Source organism: Bombina bombina, chromosome 7 (assembly GCF_027579735.1).
Source record: "Bombina bombina isolate aBomBom1 chromosome 7, aBomBom1.pri, whole genome shotgun sequence".
NCBI lineage: Eukaryota > Metazoa > Chordata > Amphibia > Anura > Bombinatoridae > Bombina > Bombina bombina.
The window spans coordinates 453352051-453378859 of NC_069505.1; the positions used below are offsets into that span (position 1 = coordinate 453352051).

General features: G+C 40.4%; 1 protein-coding gene across 1 annotated transcript in view; it reads right to left on the reverse strand.

Annotated features, from left to right (window-relative positions):
* Positions 1–26809, reverse strand: part of LOC128666700 (zinc finger protein 250-like) — a 174206-nt gene that overhangs the window by 106090 nt on the left and 41307 nt on the right. The window contains exons 3-9 of the mRNA XM_053721439.1: positions 21051–21155; positions 18577–18681; positions 16553–16651; positions 14946–15050; positions 13718–13822; positions 12115–12219; positions 10813–10917 (exon numbers count right to left, since the gene is read on the reverse strand). Coding sequence (XP_053577414.1) covers positions 10813–10917; positions 12115–12219; positions 13718–13822; positions 14946–15050; positions 16553–16651; positions 18577–18681; positions 21051–21155 — 729 coding nt within the window. The remainder of the gene's footprint in view (positions 1–10812; positions 10918–12114; positions 12220–13717; positions 13823–14945; positions 15051–16552; positions 16652–18576; positions 18682–21050; positions 21156–26809) is intronic.

Below are 26809 nucleotides of genomic sequence, written 5' to 3' on the forward strand. Positions count from 1 at the left end.
GTGCCTCAGATACAACATACGTGCACACTCTCTTGTAACCTGTGTGCCTCAGATACAACATGTGTGCACACTCACTTGTAACCTGCGTGCCTCAGATACAACATGTGTGCACACTCACTTGTACCCTGTGTGCCTCAGATACATGTGTGCACACTCCCTTGTACCCTGTGTGCCTCAGACACAACATACGTGCACACTCACTTGTAACCTGTGTGCCTCAGACACAACATGTGTGCACACTCACTTGTAACCTGCGTGCCTCAGATACAACATGTGTGCACACTCACTTGTACCCTGTGTGCCTCAGACACAACATACGTGCACACTCACTTGTAACCTGTGTGCCTCAGACACAACATACGTGCACACTCACTTGTAACCTGTGTGCCTCAGACACAACATGTGTGCACACTCACTTGTAACCTGCGTGCCTCAGATACATGTGCACACACTCCCTTGTAACCTGTGTGCCTCAGACACAACATGTGTGCACACTCACTTGTAACCTGCGTGCCTCAGATACATGTGCACACACTCCCTTGTACCCTGTGTGCCTCAGACACAACATACGTGCACACTCACTTGTAACCTGTGTGCCTCAGACACAACATGTGTGCACACTCACTTGTACCCTGTGTGCCTCAGACATAACATACGTGCACACTCACTTGTAACCTGCGTGCCTCAGATACATGTGTGCACACTCACTTGTACCCTGTGTGCCTCAGACACAACATGTGTGCACACTCACTTGTAACCTGCGTGCCTCAGATACATGTGTGCACACTCCCTTGTACCCTGTGTGCCTCAGACACAACATACGTGCACACTCACTTGTAACCTGTGTGCCTCAGACACAACATGTGTGCACACTCACTTGTACCCTGTGTGCCTCAGACACAACATACGTGCACATTCACTTGTAACCTGTGTGCCTCAGACACATGTGTGCACACTCACTTGTAACCTGTGTGCCTCAGACACAACATGCGTGCACACTCACCTGTAACCTGTGTGCCTCAGACACATCAAACGTGCACACTCACCTGTAACCTGCATCCCTTAGACACATCACATACTCACAATCTAATATATATATATATATATATATATAAACACACACAATAGACCATTGTAAATTAAAATTAAAAAAATGAAATTTATGCTTACCTGATAAAAAATTTGTATTTCTTGACAAGGTCCTCGGATCGTCTAATTACTATTAGGAATATCACTCCTGCCCAGCAGGAGGCAGGAAAGAGCACCACAGCAAAGCTATTAAATATCACCTCCCTTCCCTCCAACCCCAGTCATTCGACCAAAGTAAAGGAGAGAAAGGAAGCAACAAGGTGCAGAGGTGCCTGAGGTTTATAATACGACAAAAAACCTGTCTTGCAAAAAAACAGGACGGGCCGTGGACTCACCGTGTCAATAAATAAATAAATCAGGTAAGCATAAATGTTGTTTTCTTTCTAATGACACGGTGAGTCCACGGATCATCTAATTACTATTGGGAATCAATACCCAAGCTAGAGGACACAGATAATAAGGGAGGGACAAGACAGGGAACCTAAACAGAAGGCACCACTGCTTGAAGAACCTTTCTCCCAAAAGAAGCCTCAACCGAGGCAAAGGTATCAAATTTATAGAATTTGGAAAAAGTGTGAAGAGTGGACCATGTTGCAGCCTTGCAAATCTGTTCCACAGAAGCTTCATTTTTGAATGCCCAGGAAGAGGAAACCGCCCTCGTAGAATGAGCCGTGACTCTCTCAGGAGGTTGCTGTCCAGCAGTTTCATAGGCCAAGCGAATTATACTCTTCAGCCACAAAGAAAGAGAAGTAGCTGTAGCTTTCTTACCCTTACGTTTCCCAGAGAAAACAACAAACAGAGCCGAAGACTGGCGAAAATCCTTAATTGCCTGTAAATAGAATTTCAACGCACGCACCACATCTAGGTTGTGCAGCAGACGCTCCTTATGAGAAGAAGGGTTAGAACACAAAGAAGGAACAACAATTTCCTGATTAATTTTCCTATCCGAAACCACTTTAGGAAGGAACCCCAACTTAGTACACATAAACTACCTTATCAGAATGAAAAATAAGATAAGGGGATTCATACTGCAATGCTGAGAGTTCTGAGACTCTGCGGAGCGGAGAAATTGCAACAAGAAACAAAACTTTCCAAGATAATAATTTAATATCTAAGAAATGCATAGGCTCAAACGGAGCTTGTTGAAGAACCTTAAGAACAAGGTTAAGATTCCAGGGAGGAGTAACAGATTTAAACACAGGCCTGATTCTGACCAAGGCCTGACAGAATGATTGCACGTCTGGGACGTCTGCCAGACGCTTATGCAACAAAATAGACAAGGCAGATATTTGACCCTTCAAAGTACCTGCAGATAAACCCTTCTCCAGACCCTTCTGGAGAACGGACAAAATTCTAGCAATCCGAACTCTACTCCAAGAGTAGCCTCTGGATTCACACCAATGCAGATATTTACGCCATATCTTATGGTAAATCTTTCTAGTCACAGGTTTACGAGCCTTAATCATGGTCTCAATGACCAACTCAGAAAACCCACGCTAAGATAAAATCAATCGTTCAATCTCCAAGCAGTCAGCTTCAGAGAAACTAGATTTGGATGAAGGAAAGGCCCTTGAAGTAGAAGGTCCTTCCTCAATGGAAGTCTCCAAGGTGGAAGAGATGACATCTCCACTAGGTCTGCATACCAAATCCAGCGAGGCCACGCCGGAGCAATGAGGATCACTGACGCCCTCTCCTGTTTGATTTGAGCAATGACCCGAGGAAGGAGAGCAAACGGAGGAAAAAGGTATGCTAAACTGAAATTCCAAGGGACCGCCAGAGCATCTATCAGTACAGCCTGAGGATCCCTCGGGAGCTTGACATTCTGTTGAGATGCCATGAGATCCAGTTCCGGCTGTCCCCATTTGAGAATCAAGCTGGAAAACACTTCCGGATGGAGCTCCCACTCCCCCGGGTGAAAGGTCTGTCTGCTCAGAAAATCCGCTTCCCAATTGTCCACTCCTGGAATGTGGATCACAGAAAGACAGCAGTTGTGGATCTCCGCTCACTGAATAATCTTGGCTACCTCTGTCATGGTAATTACAAATAATGTGAAAAATGGACTAGCGCCTACTCAAAAAACCCTTGTAGCCTGAGGGGAAGTGATGCCTAGTAACCACCAATAGAAATCGCAGTAAAAAATGGGGGTTCCCTCAAGCGCCCACCCAGGCGGAGGCAAAGGGATTAGTAGCAGAGAAACCGATGAAATAGTAAAATCACTTATACCAGTAGATACAATAAAATTACTTGTATAATATAACTATGATAGAATTAAATACAATGATACAATAATCATGGATCCATGATGTTAATACATAATATTAATACAGAAAGACAAATAAAAACAACAATAATGTAAGAACAATATATAAGAGAACAATGAATTGCACAATAAAATGACAATGGATTGCACAATAAAAATTGATTGCACAATAATAAAACAAATGGTCTGGATAGCACAATGATATGGTGATTTAGACCAAGTAGCTTGAAGAAATAGAATGAGGGCTAGGGATTGAGCCCATCCAAAAATGGACAGTGCAGAAATTGTATAGAAGTGACAAATAGATGTCAGTTCCAGTTGTGTAGAAGTGTGGATAGTGTTCAAAAAATACGTATGTAAGTAGTATCCAAAAAAGTTAGATAATGGGTGTGTAGTATTAACCTGAAGTAAATCCTATAAAGCCAGTGATCAAAAATAAAAATGTGGATTCATAGTGTTAATTCATCAAATGAAAAAACAGTAAAAACTCAAAAAATCAGAAACACACTTCTGTGAAAAAATATATAACGTGATTCCTCTGTGAGAAATATTAAAAAAATATTAAAAAAATGTTTTTATTCTGAAAAAATGTAAAAATATAAAAGTATAAAAATATGGATATATAAAAAACACAGTACCCAGGGTTCTAATTACATCAAATGTTGCTTGTAGTCAATCCCAAAGTATAGTTGATCCCAAAGTGTAGTTGAATCCGTGAATGTGTGAGGTGAAGGAGTGTTAGGCCCACAGATAGGTAAACAATGCGATAAAGAACGATATCCACCTATAAATATAAAAGTATATAGTGCAGATAACCTTTTAGAATTAATACACAAATGAAATTAGGCTTACCAATACTCAGTCTACGCGTTTCGGCCCTTCCTAGGCCTTTATCAAGACTATTGTATTGGATTACCTGGTAGCCTTATAAAGTGTTTAAGGAGGTCAGTGGACCGGAAGTAATCCGCATGGAACTTCCGGTTTTCGGATATCAAACTTTTAGTTTCTTGGAATATATCTTGGAATAGTCTTTTTGGACAATAGCCAATGCAGAGTGATCAGAGTAGAAATTTGCTTAATATACAGTGAATCGAGCTGACATTCATTTTTCCCCAAGAGAGACGTGACGTCACTATTATCAAGTATTATCTAGTAATATCTAGTATTATCTAGAATATCTAGTACAGAAACACAAAAAAAAGTACAGAATATCTAGTAAGATACGAAAAAAACGGAAGTGACGTCACGTCTCTCTTGGGGAAAAATTTATGTCAGCTCGAATCACTGTATATTGAGCAAATTTCTACTCTGATCACTCTGCATTGGCTATTGTCCAAAAAGACTATTCCAAGATTTACTTAATAAGTAAATTATAACTAAAAGTTTGATATCCGAAAACCGGAAGTTCCATGCGGATTACTTCCGGTCCACTGACCTCCTTAAACACTTTATAAGGCTACCAGGTAATCCAATACACTAGTCTTGATACAGGCCTAGGAAGAGCCAAAACGCGTAGACTGAGTATTGGTAAGCCTAATTTCATTTGTGTATTAATTCTAAAAGGTTATCTGCACTATATACTTTTATATTTATAGGTGGATATCGTTCTTTATCACATTGTTTACCTATCTGTTTACCCCTCCTTACCCTCACACATTCACGGATTCAACTACACTTTGGGATCAACTATACTTTGGGATCGACTACAAGCAACATTTGATGTAATTAGAACCCTGGGTACTGTGTTTTTTATATATCCATATTTTTATACTTTTATATTTTTCCATTTTTTCACAATAAATTTTTTTATAATTTAATATTTCTCACAGAGGAATCACGTTATATATTTTTTCACAGAAGTGTGTTTCTGATTTTTTGATTTTTTACTGTTTTTTCATTTGATGAATTAACACTATGAATTCACATTTTTATTTTTGATCACTGGCTTTATAGGATTTACTTCAGGTTAATACTACACACCCATTATCTAACTTTTTTGGATACTACTTACATACGTATTTTTTGAACACTATCCACACTTCTACACAACTGGAACTGACATCTATTGGTCACTTATATACAATTTCTGCACTGTCCATTTTTGGATGGGCTCAATCCCTAGCCCTCATTCTATTTCTTCAAGATACTTGGTCTAAATCACCATATCATTGTGCTATCCAGACCATTGGTTTTATTATTGTGCAATCAATTTTTATTGTGCCATTCATTGTCATTTTTATTGTGCAATCCATTGTCATTTTATTGTGCAATTCATTGTTCTCTTATATATTGTTCTTACATTATTGTTGTTTTTATTTGTCTTTCTGTATTAATATTATGTATTAACATCATGGATCCATGATTATTGTATCATTGTATTTAATTCTATCATAGTTATATTATACAAGTAATTTTATTGTATCTACTGGTATAAGTGATTTTACTATTTCATCGGTTCTCTGCTACTAAACCCTTTGCCTCCGCCTGGGTAGGCGCTTGAGGGAACCCCCATTTTTTACTACCTCTGTCATGGCCAAAGAACTCTGAGTTCCTCCCTGATGGTTGATGTAAGCCACTGAAGTTATGTTGTCCGACTGGAACCTGATAAACCGGGCTGAAGCTAACTGAAGCCAGGCCAGAAGAGCATTGAAGATTGCCCTCAGCTCTAGAATGTTTATAGGGAGAACAAACTCCTCCCGAGTCTATGTCCCCTGAGCTCTTAGTGAGCCCCAGACTGCTCCACATCCCAGCAGGCTGGCGTCCGTAGTCACAATCACCCAGGTGGGTCTGCGGAAGCAGGTTTCCTGGGAGAGATGTTCCTGAGACAACCACCAAAGAAGAGAATGACTTGTCTCCTGATCCAGATGTAATCTCGAAGACAGATCCGCATAATCCCCATTCCATTGTCTGAGCATGCATAACTGCAAGGGTCTGAGGTGGAAACGGGCAAACGGAATGATGTCCATGGCAGCTACCATCAGACTGATTACCTCCATACAAATGAGCCACTGATGGCCAAGGAGAAGACTGAAGCACCAGACAAGAATCGAAGATCTTTCTGTCAGAAATATTTTCATCGATAGGGAATCTATTATGGTTCCCAAGAAAACTACCCTTGTAGCTGGAATTAAGGAACTCTTTCCCAGATTCACCTTCCATCCGTGAGAGCACAGGAAGGATAACAACATCTCCTTGTGGGAGTTCGCTTGTTGAAAGGATGGCACCTGAACCAGAATGTCGTCCAGGTAAGGAGCCACTGCAACTCCCGTAACCGGAGCACCGCCAACAGAGATCCCAGGACTTTTGAAAAAATTCTGGGAGCTGTGGCAAGGCCGAATGGAAGAGCCACAAACTGGAAGTGTTTGTCTAGAAAAGCGAACCTCAGAAACCTGTGATGATCCCTGTGAATGGGAACATGCAGGTACGCATCCTTTAAGTCTACTGTTGTCATGAATTGACCCTCTTGAACCAAGGGAAGAATGGAACAAATAGTTTCCATCTTGAAGGACGGTACTCTGAGGAATTTGTTTAGACTTTTGAGTTCTAAAATTGGTCTGAAGGTTCCCTCTTTTTTGGGAACCACTAACAGACTGGAGTAAAAACCCAGACCCTGCTCCTGTACTGGAACAGGAACTATCACTACCATGTCGGAGAGGTCCCGAACACAGTGTAAGAACGCCTCTCTTTTTATCTGGTCTACAGATAATCTTGAGAGCAGAAACCTGTCCCTGGGAGGAAAGGTCTTTAACTCTAGTTTGTATCCCTGGGACACAATGTCTACCGCCCAGGGATCCTGAACGTCCCGAACCCAAGCCTGAGCGAAGAATGAAAGTCTGCCCCCACAAGATCCGGTACCGGATCGGGGGCAGACCCTTCATGCTGATTTTGAGTCAGTAGCGGGCTTCTTAGATTGCTTTCCCTTGTTCCAAGACTGATTGGACCTCCAGGAAGGCTTGGACTGTTCCTGCTTTGTAGAGGGAGAGGAAGGCTTACCCTTGAAGTTTCGAAACTTAGAGTCAGCAATAAGAAATATCTTCTTAAAAATAGTGGATGGAGAAAAAGGGATACCCGGTCTCTCCCATTCCCTAGCGATAATCTCTGTAGCCCGATCTGGTACAGGAAAAACCTCCACCATGGAAGGTACATCAAAATACTTGGTAAGTTTACTGGACTTCTTAGATTGACTACTATGGTAGTTTCGGAATGGTCCAAGGTAGCCAAACGGAGGTGCTCAAGCTTAAATCTAAATGATACCACTTCAGCATCACAAGAAGGAGTTACACTGAGTCTGAGATTTCACCCTCAGATGCCACCAAAGTACCTTCCTTCTCAGATTTCTGGGAAGGAAGATTCTGGATAACCATGACTGTGTCAGACACCTAACTCCCTAAATCCTTAGATTTCCTCTTTCGCTTTCCCTGCAGCATGGGAAAGGCAGACAACACATCAGTTACCGCAGAAGACATAAGGGAAGCGATGTCTTGCAATGAAACTCCTACCAGAGCTTGTGAGGAAGCGCAGGGCACTGTATGTATGGGCGACAAATTTTGGGACATATGAAGAGAAAGCTGCGGCATATCTTGAACATTTGCAGGAGACCCCTGAACAGCATCCACAATAGACAATGCTGGCTCAGAGTCAAACAGCCTATCCCTATAATTCAATGTTCTCTCCAGAGGCGTAACTAGAAAACACAGGGCCCAGGTGCAAGAATCTAAGAAGCCCCCCCCCCCCAAAAAAAAGTGAATTTGATATTATTTTTTTTAACATTTAACACAGAAAAAAAATGTGAATCAGATTACATGTCTGCAAAAGGAGTTACCCTGTGCCCACAGTCTGTGAGATGGTCTGACTCCTATTACTGTATATAGTGACACTGTTTAACCCACCAGTACTGTATATAGTGAGTCAGTGACACAGTCTGTAATCTGCCGGTGAGATGGCTGGCCTGACCCTACCCGCCCCAGTACTTTATAAAGTGACCACAGTAGTCTGTGATATGGTCCAGCCCCCCCGTACTGTATATAGTGGTACTGTATAGACTGACACTGTTTACCCCTCCCCCCATGCTGTAGTAACAAGGTCTGTAATTTGCTGGTACACACACAAACATACACACACACACACACACACATACATAAATACACACAGTCACATACATACACACATACACATACATAAACATCAATGGGTAAAACAGAAACACTAACCCCTGTAGTCAGAGACACTAGTGAAGCATCATGTCACACTCACATGATATCAGTGCAGGCAGTGGCAGGTCAACTTTTAAAATTTATTTATTTATTTATTTTAAGCTGGTCCCCCACCCTTGGGGGCCCAGTCACAATTGCGACCTCTGCACCCCCTGTAGTTTCGCCCCTGGTTCTCTCAATACATGAGGAACAGAAAGGGATTGGTGGTTCCACATTAGCATCAAAACATAAAGAACATGTAACATTCTGCAGGGCCTCTTGGTCCATCTTTACTCAAGAATTAACCAAAAGAAAAATAAAATGCTTTTATTTGACTTTTAACTTTTATCACAAAAAACGGTACTGTCCCTTTAAATTTTAAACGATAATCTTTTTTATGTGTGATTCCACAAAAAAAACCATATTATAACCACCCAGACAGCCTCTACACCTCAGACAGCTTTCCTGCTGAGGTGCCTACCTGTCCTGCTGACCGCCGGATAGATAACTGCCCAACTCCTGTTAATAAAAGATTAGAACTCTATAAGAACTGCTCCACTCTGTATACGCTTTCTGTTTTTTTAATCACTTCCCACAGAAAGTGGAACCGCACCTATGCGAAGCACCTCCGACACACCGGAACTGAGAAGGGATGAAGGAAAGCGCACAAATTCTTTGCCGCTTCTAAAAACAGACCTGCCCATTGTGGGCGTTACAAACAGAAACTCCCGTCTGACATTAACTTTGAAAATGAAGTCGCTGGGAGAGTAAAACCACCATAAGCTGCATAATAAAAAAGAGCTATAGTTCCTTCCTCACGTCCCCAGTGTCTGCACAAACTGCCTGTCATGTCCTATAACCCACGATAGGATAAATGAGTTCCAACAGATAGACTGTTAAAGTGCCAATATTTTTTTGCATGTCTCCTAGCAAAATAAACTTAGCACTTACCTCTATGAAATCTGCCTGGCAGCAGGGCAGCTCACTAGGTTTGAGAGGCATGCTCCCTCACATGCACCTGTGGTAGAAAAAACAAAGACTGAGTAATCTTACTAAGGCTTTTAAGTTAGGGCAGCATTAACTACATGGGAGGCGCAGTGACGATTATACCCCCTAAGTTCCCATTGCTTGAAAGCCACCACTGCTCTACTGAAGAGACTGAAATGGACTACGGCTACACCCTAGGACAAAGCAGAACAATCTTGCACTGCTGAAAAATAATGAAATCTTGCTTGAAGAATCTTATCTAACACCTAACTTTACCTCTTCCTTTCTCTAACGTAGGCAAAGAGAATGACTGGGGTGGGAAGGAGGGGAGGTGATATTTAACAGCTTTGCTGTGGTGCTCTTTGCCGCCTCCTACTGGGCAGGAGTGATATTCCCAATAGTAATTAGATGATCCGTGGACTCATCGTATCATTAGAACGAAATCTATTTTTATATTTTAAATGCAATATCATGTGCATGTAAAAAGATTATTTACAATGTTCTGCTCTTTTAAACTAAAGAATACAAACAATAGCACACTCACATATAACCTGCCTGCCTCAGATACAATATACGTGCACACTCACCTGTAACCTGCGTGCCTCAGATACAATATACGTGCACACTCACCTGTAACCTGTGTGCCTCAGATACAACAGATACAATATATGTGCACACTCACCTGTAACCTGCGTGCCTCAGACACAACATGTGTGCACACTCACTTGTAACCTGCGTGTCTCAGACACAACACACATGCACACTCACATATAACCTGTGTGCCTCAGACACAACATACGTGCACACTCACCTGTAACCTATGTGCCTCAGATACAATATTCGTGCACACTCACTTGTAACCTGCGTGCCTCAGATACAATATACATGCACACTCACCTGTAACCTATGTGCCTCAGATACTATATACGTGCACACTCACTTGTAACCTGCGTGCCTCAGACACAACATGTGTGCACACTCACTTGTAACCTGCGTGCCTCAGATACAATATACGTGCACACTCACTTGTAACCTGCGTGCCTCAGACACATGTGTGCACACTCACTTGTAACCTGTGTGCCTCAGATACAATATACGTGCACACTCACTTGTAACCTGCGTGCCTCAGATATAATATACGTGCACATTCCCCTGTAACCTGCGTGCCTCAGACACAACATGATGAGTGCACACTCACTTGTAACCTGTGTGCCTCAGACACAACACACGTGCACACTCACTTGTAACCTGTGAGCCTCAGACACATCACACGTGCACACTCACCTGGGCTGATACTGTCACCGTTTTCCTCACCCGGGACTCCCAGCTGACGCCTCACACACTGATCTTCTGTATTCTCAGATTTCACTATATCAGTGTTATCTTCATCTGTACAAATAAAGCAGATTCAGTGTTTATATCACATGATCTAGTGTTTATGTCACATGACCTAGTGTTTATGTCACATGACCTAGTGGTTATATCACATGATCTAGTGTTTATATGTCACATGATCTAGTGTGTATGTCACATGACCTAGTGTTTGTCACATGATCTAGTGTTTATATGTCACATGATCTAGTGTTTATATATCACATGATCTAGTAATTATGTCACATGATCTAGTGTTTATATATCACATGATCTAGTGTTTATATTACATGATCTAGTGTTTATATATCACATGATCTAGTGTTTATGTCACATGATCTAGTGTTTATGTCACATGATCTAGTGTTTATGTCACATGATCTAGTGTTTATAACTTTGTGTATTTTCCAGACAAACAACAGAACCAAAAACTCAGTGTGGTACTTGCTCCCTCTTATTTCTTACATATTTATAGCTTGTAACCTGTGTGTCTCAGACACAACGTTAGTGCACACTCACTTGTAACCTGTGTGCCTCAGACGCAACATGTGTGCACACTCACCTATAACCTACGTCCCTCAGACACAACACACGAGCACACTCACTTGTAACCTGCATGTCTGAGGCACACAGGTTACAAGTGAGTGTGCACACATGTTGTGTCTGAGGCACACAGGTTACAAGTGAGTGTGCACGTATGGTGTGTCTGAGGCACACAGGTTACAAATCTGTGTGCACACATGTTGTGTCTGTGTGCTTCAGACACACCATACGTGCACACTCACTTGTAACCTGCGTGCCACAGAGACACCATACGTGCACACTCACCTGTAACCTGTGTGCCTCAGACACACCATACGTGCACACTCACCTGTAACCTGCATCCCTCAGACACAACACACGTGCACACTCACCTGTAACCTGCATCCCTCAGACACAACACACATGCACACTCACCTTTAACCTGCATCCCTCAGACACATCACACGTGCACACTCACCTGTAACCTGCATCCCTCAGACACATCACACGTGCACACTCACCTATAACCTACGTCCCTCAGACACAACACACGTGCACACTCACCTGTAACCTACGTCCCTCAGACACAACACACGTGCACACTCACCTGTAACCTACGTCCCTCAGACACAACACACGTGCACACTCACTTATAACCTGCGTGCCTCAGACACATCACACGTGCACACTCACCTGGGCTCATACTGTCACTGTTTTCCTCACCCGGGACTCCCAGCTGACTCCTCACACACTGATCCTCTGTATTCTCAGATTTCACTATATCAGCGTTATCTTTATCTGTACAAATAAAGCAGATTCAGTTTTTATATCACATGATCTAGTGTTTATACATCACATGGTCTAGTGTTTATACATCACATGGTCTAGTGTTTATATCACATGAACTGGTGTTTATATCACACGAACTAGTGTCACATGATCTAGTGTTTATATCACATGATCTAGTGTTTATATATCACATGGTCTAGTGTTTATATCACATGGTCTAGTGTTTATATCACATGGTCTAGTGTTTATATCACATGGTCTAGTGTTTATATCACATGGTCTAGTGTTTATATCACACAATCTAGTGTTTATATCACATGATCTAGTTTTTTTACCACATGATCTAGTGTTTATATATCACATGATCTACTGTTTATATATCACATGATCTAGTGTTTATATATCACATGATCTAGTGTTTATATATCACATGAACTGGTGTTTATATATCACATGAACTGGTGTTTATATCACCCGATCTAGTGTTTATACCACATGATATAGTGTTTATATCACATGACCTAGTGTTTATATCACATGATCTAGTTTTTATATCACATGACCTAGTGTTTATATCACATGACCTAGTGTTTATATCACATGATCTAGTTTTTATATCACATGACCTAGTGTTTATATCACATGATCTAGTGTTTATATCACATGATCTAATGTTTATATCACATGACCTAGTGTTTATATACATGATCTAGTCTTTATATCACATGATCTAGTGTTTATAATTTTGTGGATTTCCCAGACAGACAACAGAACCAAAAACTCACACTGTGGTACTTTTTCCCCCTTATTTCTTACATATTTATAGCGAATGAGTAAAGTTTAGATACGATTGCACACTCACTTGTAACCTGTGTGCCTCAGACACAACGTACGTGCACACTCACTCTTAACCTGTGTGCCTCAGATACAACATGTGTGCACACTCACTTGTACCCTGTGTGCCTCAGATACAACATACGTGCACACTCACTCTTAACCTGTGTGCCTCAGACACAACATACGTGCACACTCACTTGTAACCTATGTGCCTCAGACACAACATACGTGCACACTCACTCTTAACCTGTGTGCCTCAGATACAACATACGTGCACACTCACTTGTACCCTGTGTGCCTCATACACAACATACGTGCATACTCACCTGTAACCTGTGTGCCTCAGATACATGTGTGCACACTCACTTGTAACCTGTGTGCCTCAGACACAGTATACGTGCCCACTCCCTTGTAACCTGCATGTCTGAGGTAAACAGGTTAGAAGTGAATGTTCACACATGTTGTATCTGAGACACACAGGTTACAAGTGAGTGTGCACACATGATGTGTCTGAGACACCTTACACGTGCACACTCACCTGTAACCTGCGTGCCTCAGACACAAAAATATACATGCACACTTACCTGTAACCTGTGTGCCTCAGATTCAACATGCGTGCACACTCACTTGTAATCTGTGTGCCTCAGACACATCACACGTGCACACTCACCTGGACTGATACTGTCACTGTTTTCCTCACCCGGGGCACCCACTTGACGCCTCACACACAGATCTTCTGTATTCTCAGATTTCACTATATCAGCGTTAACTTCATCTGTACAAATAAAGCAGATTCAGTGTTTATATCACATGATCTAGTGTTTATATATCACATGATCTAGAGTTTATATCACATGGTCTGGTGTTTATATCACATGGTCTAGTCTTTATATCACATGATCTAGTGTTTATATCACATGATCTGGTGTTTATATCACATGGTCTGGTCTTTATATCACATGACCTAGTCTTTATATCACATGGTCTAGTCTTTATATCACATGATCTAGTGTTTATATCACACAATCTAGTCTTTATATCACACAATCTAGTCTTTATATCACACGGTCTAGTCTTTATATCACATGGTCTAGTCTTTATATCACATGGTCTAGTTTTTATTTCACATGGTCTAGTGTTTATTTCATATGGTCTAGTGTTTATATCACATGGTCTAGTGTTTATATCACATGGTCTAGTGTTTATATCACTTGACCTAGTGTTTATATATCACGACCTAGTGTTTATATCACATGATCTAGTGTTTATATCACATGACCTAGTGTTTATATATCACATGACCTAGTGTTTATATATCACATGATCTAGTGTTTATATATCACATGATCTAGTGTTTATATATCACAAGATCTAGTGTTTATATATCACAAGATCTAGTGTTTATATATCACATGACCTAGTGTTTATATATCACATGATCTAGTGTTTATATATTACATGACCTAGTGTTTATATATCACATGATCTAGTCTTTATATCACATGGTCTAGTGTTTATATCACATGGTCTCAGACACAACATGTCTGCACACTCACTTGTAACCTGCATGTCTGAGGTAAACAGGTTAGAAGTGAGTGTGCACACATGTTGTATCTGAGGCACACAGGTTACAAGTGAGTGTGCACACATGATGTGTCTGAGACACCTTACACGTGCACACTCACCTGTAACCTGCGTGCCTTAGATTCAACATACGTGCATACTCACTTGTAACCTGTGAGCCTCAGACACAACATACGTGCACACTCACTTGTAACCTGTGTGCCTCAGACACAACACATGTGCACACTCACCTGTAACCTATGTGCCTCAGACACAACACACATGCGCACTCATCTGTAACCTACGTCCCTCAGACACATCACACATGCACTCACCTGGGCTGATACCGTCACTGTTATCCTCACCCGGGACTCCCAGCTGACGCCTCACACACTGATCTTCTGTATTCTCAGATTTCACTATATCAGCGTTATCTTCATCTGTACAAATAAAGCAGATTCAGTGTTTATATCACATGATCTAGTGTTTATTTCACATGGTCTAGTCTTTATATCACACAATCTAGTATTTATATCACATGATCTAGTGTTTATATCACATGATCTATTGTTTATATCACATGGTCTATTGGTTATATCACATGATCTAGCGTTTATATCACATGATCTAGCGTTTGTATCACATGATCTAGCGTTTGTATATCACATGATCTAGCGTTTGTATATCACATGGTCTAGTGTTTGTATATCACATGGTCTAGTGTTTGTATATCACATGGTCTAGTGTTTGTATATCACATGATCTAGTGTTAACGTTTATATATCACATGATCTAGCGTTTATATCACATGATCTAGCGTTTATATATCACATGATCTAGCGTTTGTATATCACATGGTCTATTGTTTGTATATCACATGGTCTAGTGCTTGTATATCACATGGTCTAGTGTTTGTATATCACATGGTCTAGTGTTTGTATATCACATGGTCTAGTGTTTGTATATCACATGGTCTAGTGTTTGTATATCACATGGTCTAGTGTTTGTATATCACATGGTCTAGTATTTATATGACATGATCTAGTGTTTATATATCACATGATCTAGTGTTTATATCACATGGTCTAGTGTTTATATCACATGATCTAGTTTCTATATCACATGATCTAGTTTTTATAACCTTACCATAAATCAGTTTGTGTATTTCTCAGACAGATATTTTCTATCTATTATTTTACTTTTTTAGACATGAATCCCAATTAGTTTGTTTCACGATTTAGATCGAGCATTTAATTTTCCAAATTGCTTCTATTACCTAATTTGCTTTGTTATTATCACATGATCTAGTGTTTATGTCACATGATCTAGTGTTTATAACTTTGTGTATTTCCCAGACAAACAACAGAACCAAAAACTCAGTGTGGTACTTGCTCCCTCTTATTTCTTACATATTTATAGCTTGTAACCTGTGTGTCTCAGACACAACGTTAGTGCACACTCACTTGTAACCTACGTCCCTCAGACACAACACACGTGCACACTCACTTGTAACCTGTGTGCCTCAGACATGCAGGTTACAAGTGAGTGTGCACACATGTTGTGTCTGAGGCACACAGGTTACAAGTGAGTGTGCACACATGTTGTGTCTGAGGCACACAGGTTACAAGTGAGTGTGTACACATGTTGTGTCTGAGGCACACAGGTTACAAGTGAGTGCACACCCACTTGTAACCTGTGTGCTTCAGACACACCATACGTGCACTCACTTGTAACCTGCGTGCCACAGAGACACCATACGTGCACACTCACCTGTAACCTGTGTGCCTCAGACACACCATACGTGCATACTCACTTGTAACCTGTGTGCCTCAGACACAACACACGTGCACACTCACCTGTAACCTACGTCCCTCACACACAACACACGTGCACACTCACCTGTAACCTACGTCCCTCAGACACAACACACTTGCACACTCACCTGGGCTGATACTGTTTTCCTCACCCGGGACTCCCAGCTGACTCCTCACACACTGATCCTCTGTATTCTCAGATTTCACTATATCAGCGTTATCTTTATCTGTACAAATAAAGCAGATTCAGTTTTTATATCACATGATCTAGTGTTTATACATCACATGGTCTAGTGTTTATACATCACATGGTCTAGTGTTTATATCACATGAACTGGTGTTTATATCACACGAACTAGTGTCACATGATCTAGTGTTTATATCACACACTCTAGTCTTTATATCACATGATCTGGTTTTTATATGAAATGATCTAGTGTTTATATATCACATGATCTAGTGTTTATATATCACATGGTCTAGTGTTTATATATCACATGGTCTAGTGTTTATATATCACATGGTCTAGTGTTTATATATCACATGATCTAGTGTTTATATCACATGATCTAGTGTTTATATCACACGATCTAGTGTTTATACCACATGATCTAGTGTTTATATCACATGACCTAGTTTTTATATCACATGATCTAGTTTTTATATCACATGATCTAGTTTTTATATCACATGACCTAGTGTTTATACCACATGATCTAGTGTTTATATCACATGATCTAGTGTTTATATCACATGATGTAATGTTTATATCACATGACCTAGTGTTTATATACATGATCTAGTCTTTATATCACATGATCTAGTGTTTATAATTTTGTGGATTTCCCAGACAGACAACAGAACCAAAAACTCACACTGTGGTACTTTCTCCCTCTTATTTCTTACATATTTATAGCGAATGAGTAAAGTTTAGATACATGTGCACACTCACTTGTACCCTGTGTGCCTCAGACACAATGTACATGCACACTCACTCTTAACCTGTGTGCCTCAGACACAACATACGTGCACACTCACTTGTAACCATGTGCCTCAGACACAACATACGTGCACACTCACTCTTAACCTGTGTGCCTCAGATACAACATACGTGTACACTCACTTGTAACCTATGTGCCTCAGACACAACATACGTGCACACTCACTCTTAACCTGTGTGCCTCAGACACAACATACGTGCATACTCACCTGTAACCTGTGTGCCTCAGATACATGTGTGCACACTCACTTGTAACCTGTGTGCCTCAGACACAGTATACGTGCCCACTCCCTTGTAACCTGCATGTCTGAGGTAAACAGGTTAGAAGTGAATGTTCACACATGTTGTATCTGAGGCACACAGGTTACAAGTGAGTGTGCACACATGATGTGTCTGAGACACCTTACACATGCACACTCACCTGTAACCTGCGTGCCTCAGATTCAACATGCGTGCACACTCACTTGTAATCTGTGTGCCTCAGACACAACATACGTGCACACTCACTTGTAACTTGTGTGCCTCAGACACAACATATGTGTACACTCACTTGTAACCTGTGTGCCTCAGACATAACTCGTGTGCACACTCACTTGTAACCTGTGTGCCTCAGACACAGTATACGTGCACACTCACTTGTTACCTGCGTGCCTCAGACACCTCACATGTGCACACTTACCTATAACCTGTGTGCCTTAGACACAACATAGGTGCACACTTACCTGTAACCTGTGTGCCTCAGACACAACATGCGTGCACACTCACTTGTAACCTGTGTGCCTCAGACACAACATACGTGCACACTCACTTGTAACCTGTGTGCCTTAGACACAGTATGCATGCACACTCACTTGTATCCTGTGTGCCTCAGACACAACATAGGTGCACACTCACTTGTAACCTGTGTAACTCAGACACACCACACATGTACACTCACCTGTATCCTGCGTGCCTCAGACACAACATGCTTGCAGGGTCACCTTTAACCTGTGTCATTTAGATACAACATACGTGCACACTCACCTGTAACCTATGTGCCACAGACACAACACACGTGCACACTCACCTGTAACCTATGTGCCTCAGACACAACACATGTGCACAATCAGCTGTAACCTGTGTGCCTCAGACACATCACACGTGCACACTCACCTGGGCTGATACTGTCACTGTTTTCCTCACCCGGGGCACCCACTTGACGCCTCACACACAGATCTTCTGTATTATCAGATTTCACTATATCAGCGTTAACTTCATCTGTACAAATAAAGCAGATTCAGTGTTTATATCACATGATCTAGTGTTTATATATCACATGATCTAGTGTTTATATATCACATGATCTGGTGTTTATATATCACATGGTCTGGTGTTTATATACCACATGGTCTGGTGTTTATATCACATGGTCTAGTCTTTATATCACATGATCTAGTCTTTATATCACATGGTCTGGTGTTTATATCACATGGTCTGGTCTTTATATCACATGACCTAGTCTTTATATCACATGGGGCGCGTTCGGGCAGCGCTCCAAGCGAACTGGGACTCGCTTGGAGCGTTTTTCTCACACTTGCAAGTGAGATGCCTGGCGTTTTTTGAGCGCTCTGATGACGTAAGTCCCAGCGCTTCCAGCGTGCTGGAAAAGCTGGGACTTTTCAGAGCAAGCTCAGACGCTTGGCAACATGGCAGCCTCCACACACATGTTGCTGTGGAGACTGCCATGTTTTTATAAGCAGCAGAGGAGGGACAGGTGAGGCGGATAAGTCTGACAGCAGCATTTAGTACAGGAGGGCAAAGTGGAGATAGGTTACTTAACCTATCCCCAGTTTGCCCTGTACTAAATGCTGCTGTCAGACTTATCCGATGTTATGCCGAGAATGATTTCCTCAGTCTCTTGGCAAACATCGCAACTCTGACCCACCACTATTCAGTGCAGGATAAGCTACAGGGGCTGAGCTTAGAGCAGCTGAATGGAGGTGGGTCAGAGTTCCGATGTTTACGAAGAGACTGGGGAAATCATTATCGGCATAACACCGGTGTTGTGTAACAGCTACAAGCAGGAGCTTAGTAAAAACGTTCGCATGCGCAGTCCATTATTGTACAGCAGATCCCTTTGCGGAATGCGCATGCGAACGTTTTTTCTAAGCTCCCTTGCTTGTGACGTCACCTAGCGCCACATCATCGCTGGGAGAGAAGCACCCCCACTAGCTCCTGAGCGCTGCCCGAACGCAGCCATGGTCTAGTGTTTATATCACATGATCTAGTGTTTATATCACAAGGTCTAGTGTTTATATCACACAATCTAGTCTTTATATCACATGGTCTAGTGTTTATATCACAAGGTCTAGTGTTTATTTAACATGGTCTAGTGTTTATATATCACATGGTCTAGTGTTTATATATCACATGACCTAGTGTTTATATATCACATGACCTAGTGTTTATATATCACATGACCTAGTGTTTATATATCACATGATCTAGTGTTTATATATCACATGATCTGGTGTTTATATCACATGGTCTGGTGTTTATATCACATGGTCTGGTGTTTATATCACATGGTCTGGTGTTTATATCACATGGTCTGGTGTTTATATCACATGGTCTGGTGTTTATATCACATGGTCTGGTGTTTATATCACATGGTCTAGTCTTTATATCACATGATCTAGTCTTTATATCACATGATCTAGTCTTTATATCACATGGTCTGGTCTTTATATCACATGGTCTGGTCTTTATATCACATGGTCTAGTGTTTATATCACACAATCTAGTCTTTATATCACATGGTCTAGTGTTTATTTCACATGGTCTAGTGTTTATATCACAAGGTCTAGTGTTTATTTCACAAGGTCTAGTGTTTATTTCACAAGGTCTAGTGTTTATTTCACAAGGTCTAGTGTTTATATCACATGGTCTAGTGTTTATTTCACAAGGTCTAGTGTTTATTTCACAAGGTCTAGTGTTTATTTCACATGGTCTAGTGTTTATATCACATGACCTAGTGTTTATATCACATGACCTAGTGTTTATATCACATGACCTAGTGTTTATATATCACAACCTAGTGTTTATATCACATGATCTAGTGTTTATATATCACATGATCTAGTGTTTATATATCACATGACCTAGTGTTTATATATCACATGATCTAGTGTTTATATATTACATGACCTAGTGTTTATATATCACATGATCTAGTGTTTATATATTACATGACCTAGTGTTTATATATCACATGATCTAGTCTTTATATCACATGGTCTAGTGTTTATATCACATGGTCTCAGACACAACATGTCTGCACACTCACTTGTAACCTGCATGTCTGAGGTAAACAGGTTAGAAGTGAGTGTGCACACATGTTGTATCTGAGGCACACAGGTTACAAGTGAGTGTGCACACATGATGTGTCTGAGACACCTTACACGTGCACACTCACCTGTAACCTGCGTGCCTTAGATTCAACATACGTGCATACTCACTTCTAACCTGTGAGCCTCAGACACAACATACGTGCACACTCACTTGTAACCTGTGTGCCTCAGACACAACACACATGCGCACTCATCTGTAACCTACGTCCCTCAGACACATCACACATGCCCACTCACCTGGGCTGATACCGTCACTGTTTTCCTCACCCGGGACTCCCAGCTGACGCCTCACACACTGATCTTCTGTATTCTCAGATTTCACTATATCAGCGTTATCTTCATCTGTACAAATAAAGCAGATTCAGTGTTTATATCACATGATCTAGTGTTTATATATCACATGATCTAGTGTTTATATATCACATGATCTAGTGTTTATATATCACATGATCTAGTGTTTATATATCACATGATCTAGTGTTTATATATCACATGATCTAGTGTTTATATATCACATGATCTAGTGTTTATATATCACATGATCTAGTGTTTATATATCACATGATCTAGTGTTTATATATCACATGATCTAGTGTTTGTATATCACATGGTCTAGTGTTTGTATATCACATGGTCTAGTGTTTGTATATCACATGGTCTAGTGTTTGTATATCACATGGTCTAGTGTTTCTATCACATGATCTAGTGTTTATATATCACATGATCTAGTGTTTATATATCACATGGTCTAGTGTTTATATAACATGATCTAGTTTTTATATCATATGATCTAGTTTCTATATCACATTATCTAGTTTTTATATCACATGATCTAGTTTTTATAACCTTACCATAAATCAGTTTGTGTATTTCTCAGACAGATATTTTCTATCTATTATTTTACTTTTTTAGACATGAATCCCAATTAGTTTGTTTCACGATTTAGATCGAGCATTTCATTTTCCAAATTGCTTCTATTACCTAATTTGCTTTGTTATCTTAGTATCCTTTGTTGAAAAGTATACTCAGGTAGGCTCAGGAGCAGCTCACTACAGGGAGCTAGCTCCTGATTGGAGGCTGCAACTGATGTATTCAGCTAGCTCCCACTACTGCATTATTGCTGCTTCAACAAAGGATACCAAGAGAATGAAGCCAATTGGATAATAGAACTAAATTGGAAAGTTGTATAAAATTGTAGGCTCTATCTGAAAATGGAAAAAGATGTTGGGTTTTCTGTCATTTTAGAGGACAATAAGCAGCGGGTAATTACAGGGTTTTGTGTCATTTTAGAGGACAATAAGCAGAGGGTTATTACAGGGTTTTGTGTCATTTTAGAGGACAATAAGCAGCGGGTAATTACAGGGTTTTGTGTCATTTTAGAGGACAATAAGCAGCGGGTAATTACAGGGTTTTGTGTCGTTATAAAGAACAATAAGCAGCGGGTAATTACAGGGTTTTGTGTCATTTTAGAGGACAATAAGCAGCGGGTAATTACAGGGTTTTGTGTCATTATAAAGAAAAATAAGCAGCGGGTAATTAAAGGGTTTTGTGTCATTATAAAGAACAATAAGCAGCGGGTAATTACTGGGTTTTGTGTCATTATAAAGAACAATAAGCAGCGGGTAATTACAGGGTTTTGTGTCATTTTAGAGGACAATAAGCAGTGAGTAATTACAGGGTTTTGTGTCATTTTAGAGGACAATAAGCAGCGGGTAATTACAGGGTTTTGTGTCATTTTAGAGGACAATAAGCAGTGGGTAATTACAGGGTTTTGTGTCATTTTAGAGGACAATAAGCAGCGGGTAATTACAGGGTTCTGTGTCGTTATAAAGAACAATAAGCAGCGGGTAATTACAGGGTTTTGTGTCATTTTAGAGGACAATAAGCAGCGGGTAATTACAGGGTTTTGTGTCATTATAAAGAACAATAAGCAGCGGGTAATTACAGGGTTTTGTGTCGTTATAAAGAACAATAAGCAGCGGGTAATTACAGGGTTTTGTGTCGTTTTAGAGAACAATAAGCAGCGGGTAATTACAGGGTTTTGTGGCATTTTAGAGGACAATAAGCAGTGGGTAATTACAGGGTTTTGTGTCGTTATAAAGAACAAAAAGCAGCTGGTAAATTACAGGGTTTGTTGTCATTTTAGAGGACAATAAGCAGCGGGTAATTACTGGGTTTTGTGTCTTTTTAGAGGACAATAAGCAGCGGGTAATTACAGGATTTTGTGTCATTATAGAGGACAATAAGCAGCGGGTAATTACAGGGTCGTGTGTCATTTTAGAGGACAATAAGCAGCGGGTAATTACAGGGTTTTGTGTCATTATAAAGAACAATAAGCAGCGGGTAATTACAGGGTTTTGTGTCATTTTAGAGGACAATAAGCAGCGGGTAATTACAGGGTCGTGTGTCATTTTAGAGGACAATAAGCAGCGGGTAATTACAGGGTCGTGTGTCATTTTACAGAAAAATAAGCAGCGGGTAATTACAGGGTTTTGTGTCATTAAAAAGAACAATAAGCAGCGGGTAATTACAGGGTGTTGTGTCATTTTAGAGGACAATAAGCAGCGGGTAATTACAGGGTCGTGTGTCATTTTAGAGGACAATAAGCAGCGGGTAATTACAGGGTTTTGTGTAATTTTAGAGAAAAATAAGCAGCGGGTAATTACAGGGTTTTGTGTCATTTTAGAGGACAATAAGCAGCGGGTAATTACAAGGTTTTGTGTCATTTTAGAGGACAATAAGCAGCGGGTAATTACAAGGTTTTGTGTCATTATAAAGAACAATAAGCAGAGGGTAATTACAGGGTTTTGTGTCATTATAAAGAACAATAAGCAGCGGGTAATTACAGGGTTTTGTATCATTTTAGAGGACAATAAGCAGCGGGTAATTACAGGGTTTTGTGTCGTTATAAAGAACAATAAGCAGCGGGTAATTACAGGGTTTTGTGTCGTTATAAAGAACAATAAGCAGCGGGTAATTACAGGGTTTTGTGTCGTTATAAAGAACAATAAGCAGGGGGAAATTACAGGGTTTTGTGTTGTTTTAGAGGACAATAAGCAGCGGGTAATTACAGGGCTTTGTGTCATTTTAGAGGACAATAAGCAGCAGGTAATTACAGGGTTTTGTGTCATTTTAGAGAACAATAAGCAGCAGGTAATTACAGGATTTTGTGTCGTTATAAAGAACAATAAGCAGCGGGAAATTACAGGGTTTTGTGTTGTTTTAGAGGACAATAAGCAGCGGGTAATTACAGGGCTTTGTGTCATTTTAGAGGACAATAAGCAGCAGGTAATTACAGGGTTTTGTGTCGTTTTAGAGGACAATAAGCAGCGGGTAATTACAGGGTTTTGTGTCATTATAAAGAACAATAAGCAGGGGGTAATAACAGGGTTTTGTGTCATTATGAAGAACAATAAGCAGCGGGTAATTACAGGGCTTTGTGTCATTTTAGAGGACAATAAGCAGCGGGTAATTACAGGGCTTTGTGTCATTTTAGAGGACAATAAGCAGCGGATAATTATAGGGTTTTGTGTCATTTTAGAGGACAATAAGCAGCGGGTAATTACAGGGTTTTGTGTCGTTTTAGAGGACAATAAGCAGCGGCTAATTACAGGGTTTTGTGTAATTTTAGAGGACAAAAAGCAGCGGGTAATTACAGGGTTTTGTGTCATTATAAAGAACAATAAGCAGGGGGTAATTACAGGGTTTTGTGTCATTATAAAGAACAATAAGCAGCTGCTAATTACAGGGTTTTGTGTCATTTTAGAGGACAATAAGCAGTGGGTAATTACAGGGTTTTGTGTCGTTATAAAGAACAATAAGCAGCGGCTAATTACAGGGTTTAGTGTCGTTATAAAGAACAATAAGCAGCGGGTAATTACAGGGTTTGTGTCATTTTAGAGGACAATAAGCAGCGGGTAATTACAGGGTTTTGTGTCATTATAAAGAAGAATAAGCAGCGGCTAATTACAGGGTTTTGTGTCGTTATAAAGAACAATAAGCAGCGGGTAATTACAGGGTTTTGTGGCATTTTAGAGGACAATAAGCAGCGGGTAATTACAGGGTTTTGTGTCGTTATAAAGAACAATAAGCAGCGGCTAATTACAGGGTTTTGTGTCATTTTAGAGGACAATAAGCAGCGGGTAATTACTGGGTTTTGTGTCTTTTTAGAGGACAATAAGCAGCGGGTAATTACAGGATTTTGTGTCATTATAGAGGACAATAAGCAGCGGGTAATTACAGGGTCGTGTGTCATTTTAGAGGACAATAAGAAGCGGGTAATTACAGGGTTTTGTGTCATTATAAAGAACAATAAGCAGCGGGTAATTACAGGGTTTTGTGTCATTTTAGAGGACAATAAGCAGCGGGTAATTACAGGGTCGTGTGTCATTTTAGAGGACAATAAGCAGCGGGTAATTACAGGGTCGTGTGTCATTTTAGAGAAAAATAAGCAGCGGGTAATTACAGGGTTTTGTGTCATTTTAGAGGACAATAAGCAGCGGGTAATTACAAGGTTTTGTGTCATTTTACAGAAAAATAAGCAGCGGGTAATTACAGGGTTTTGTGTCATTATAAAGAACAATAAGCAGCGGGTAATTACAGGGTGTTGTGTCATTTTAGAGGACAATAAGCAGCGGGTAATTACAGGGTTTTGTGTCATTTTAGAGAAAAATAAGCAGCGGGTAATTACAGGGTTTTGTGTCATTTTAGAGGACAATAAGCAGCGGGTAATTACAAGGTTTTGTGTCATTATAAAGAACAATAAGCAGCGGGTAATTACAGGGTTTTGTGTCATTATAAAGAACAATAAGCAGCGGGTAATTACAGGGTTTTGTGTCATTTTAGAGGACAATAAGCAGCGGGTAATTACAGGGTTTTGTGTCATTTTAGAGGACAATAAGCAGTGAGTAATTAAAGGGTTTTGTGTCATTTTAGAGGACAATAAGCAGCGGGTAATTACAGGGTTTTGTGTCATTTTAGAGGACAATAAGCAGCGGGTAATTACAGGGTTTTGTGTCATTTTAGAGGACAATAAGCAGCGGGTAATTACAGGGTTTTGTGTCATTTTAGAGGACAATAAGCGGCGGCTAACTACAGGGTTTTGTGTCATTTTAGAGGACAATAAGCAGCGGGTAATTACAGGGTTTTGTGTCGTTATAAAGAACAATAAGCAGCGGGAAATTACAGGGTTTTGTGTTGTTTTAGAGGACAATAAGCAGCGGGTAATTACAGGGCTTTGTCATTTTAGAGGACAATAAGCAGCGGGTAATTACAGGGTCGTGTGTCATTTTAGAGGACAATAAGCAGCGGGTAATTACAGGGTCGTGTGTCATTTTAGAGAAAAATAAGCAGCGGGTAATTACAGGGTTTTGTGTCATTTTAGAGGACAATAAGCAGCGGGTAATTACAGGGTCGTGTGTCATTTTACAGAAAAATAAGCAGCGGGTAATTACAGGGTTTTGTGTCATTATAAAGAACAATAAGCAGCGGGTAATTACAGGGTGTTGTGTCATTTTAGAGGACAATAAGCAGCGGGTAATTACAGGGTTTTGTGTCATTTTAGAGAAAAATAAGCAGCGGGTAATTACAGGGTTTTGTGTCATTTTAGAGGACAATAAGCAGCGGGTAATTACAAGGTTTTGTGTCATTTTAGAGGACAATAAGCAGCGGGTAATTACAAGGTTTTGTGTCATTATAAAGAACAATAAGCAGCGGGTAATTACAGGGTTTTGTGTCATTATAAAGAACAATAAGCAGCGGGTAATTACAGGGTTTTGTGTCATTTTAGAGGACAATAAGCAGCGGGTAATTACAGGGTTTTGTGTCATTTTAGAGGACAATAAGCAGTGAGTAATTAAAGGGTTTTGTGTCATTTTAGAGGACAATAAGCAGCGGGTAATTACAGGGTTTTGTGTCATTTTAGAGGACAATAAGCAGCGGGTAATTACAGGGTTTTGTGTCATTTTAGAGGACAATAAGCAGCGGGTAATTACAGG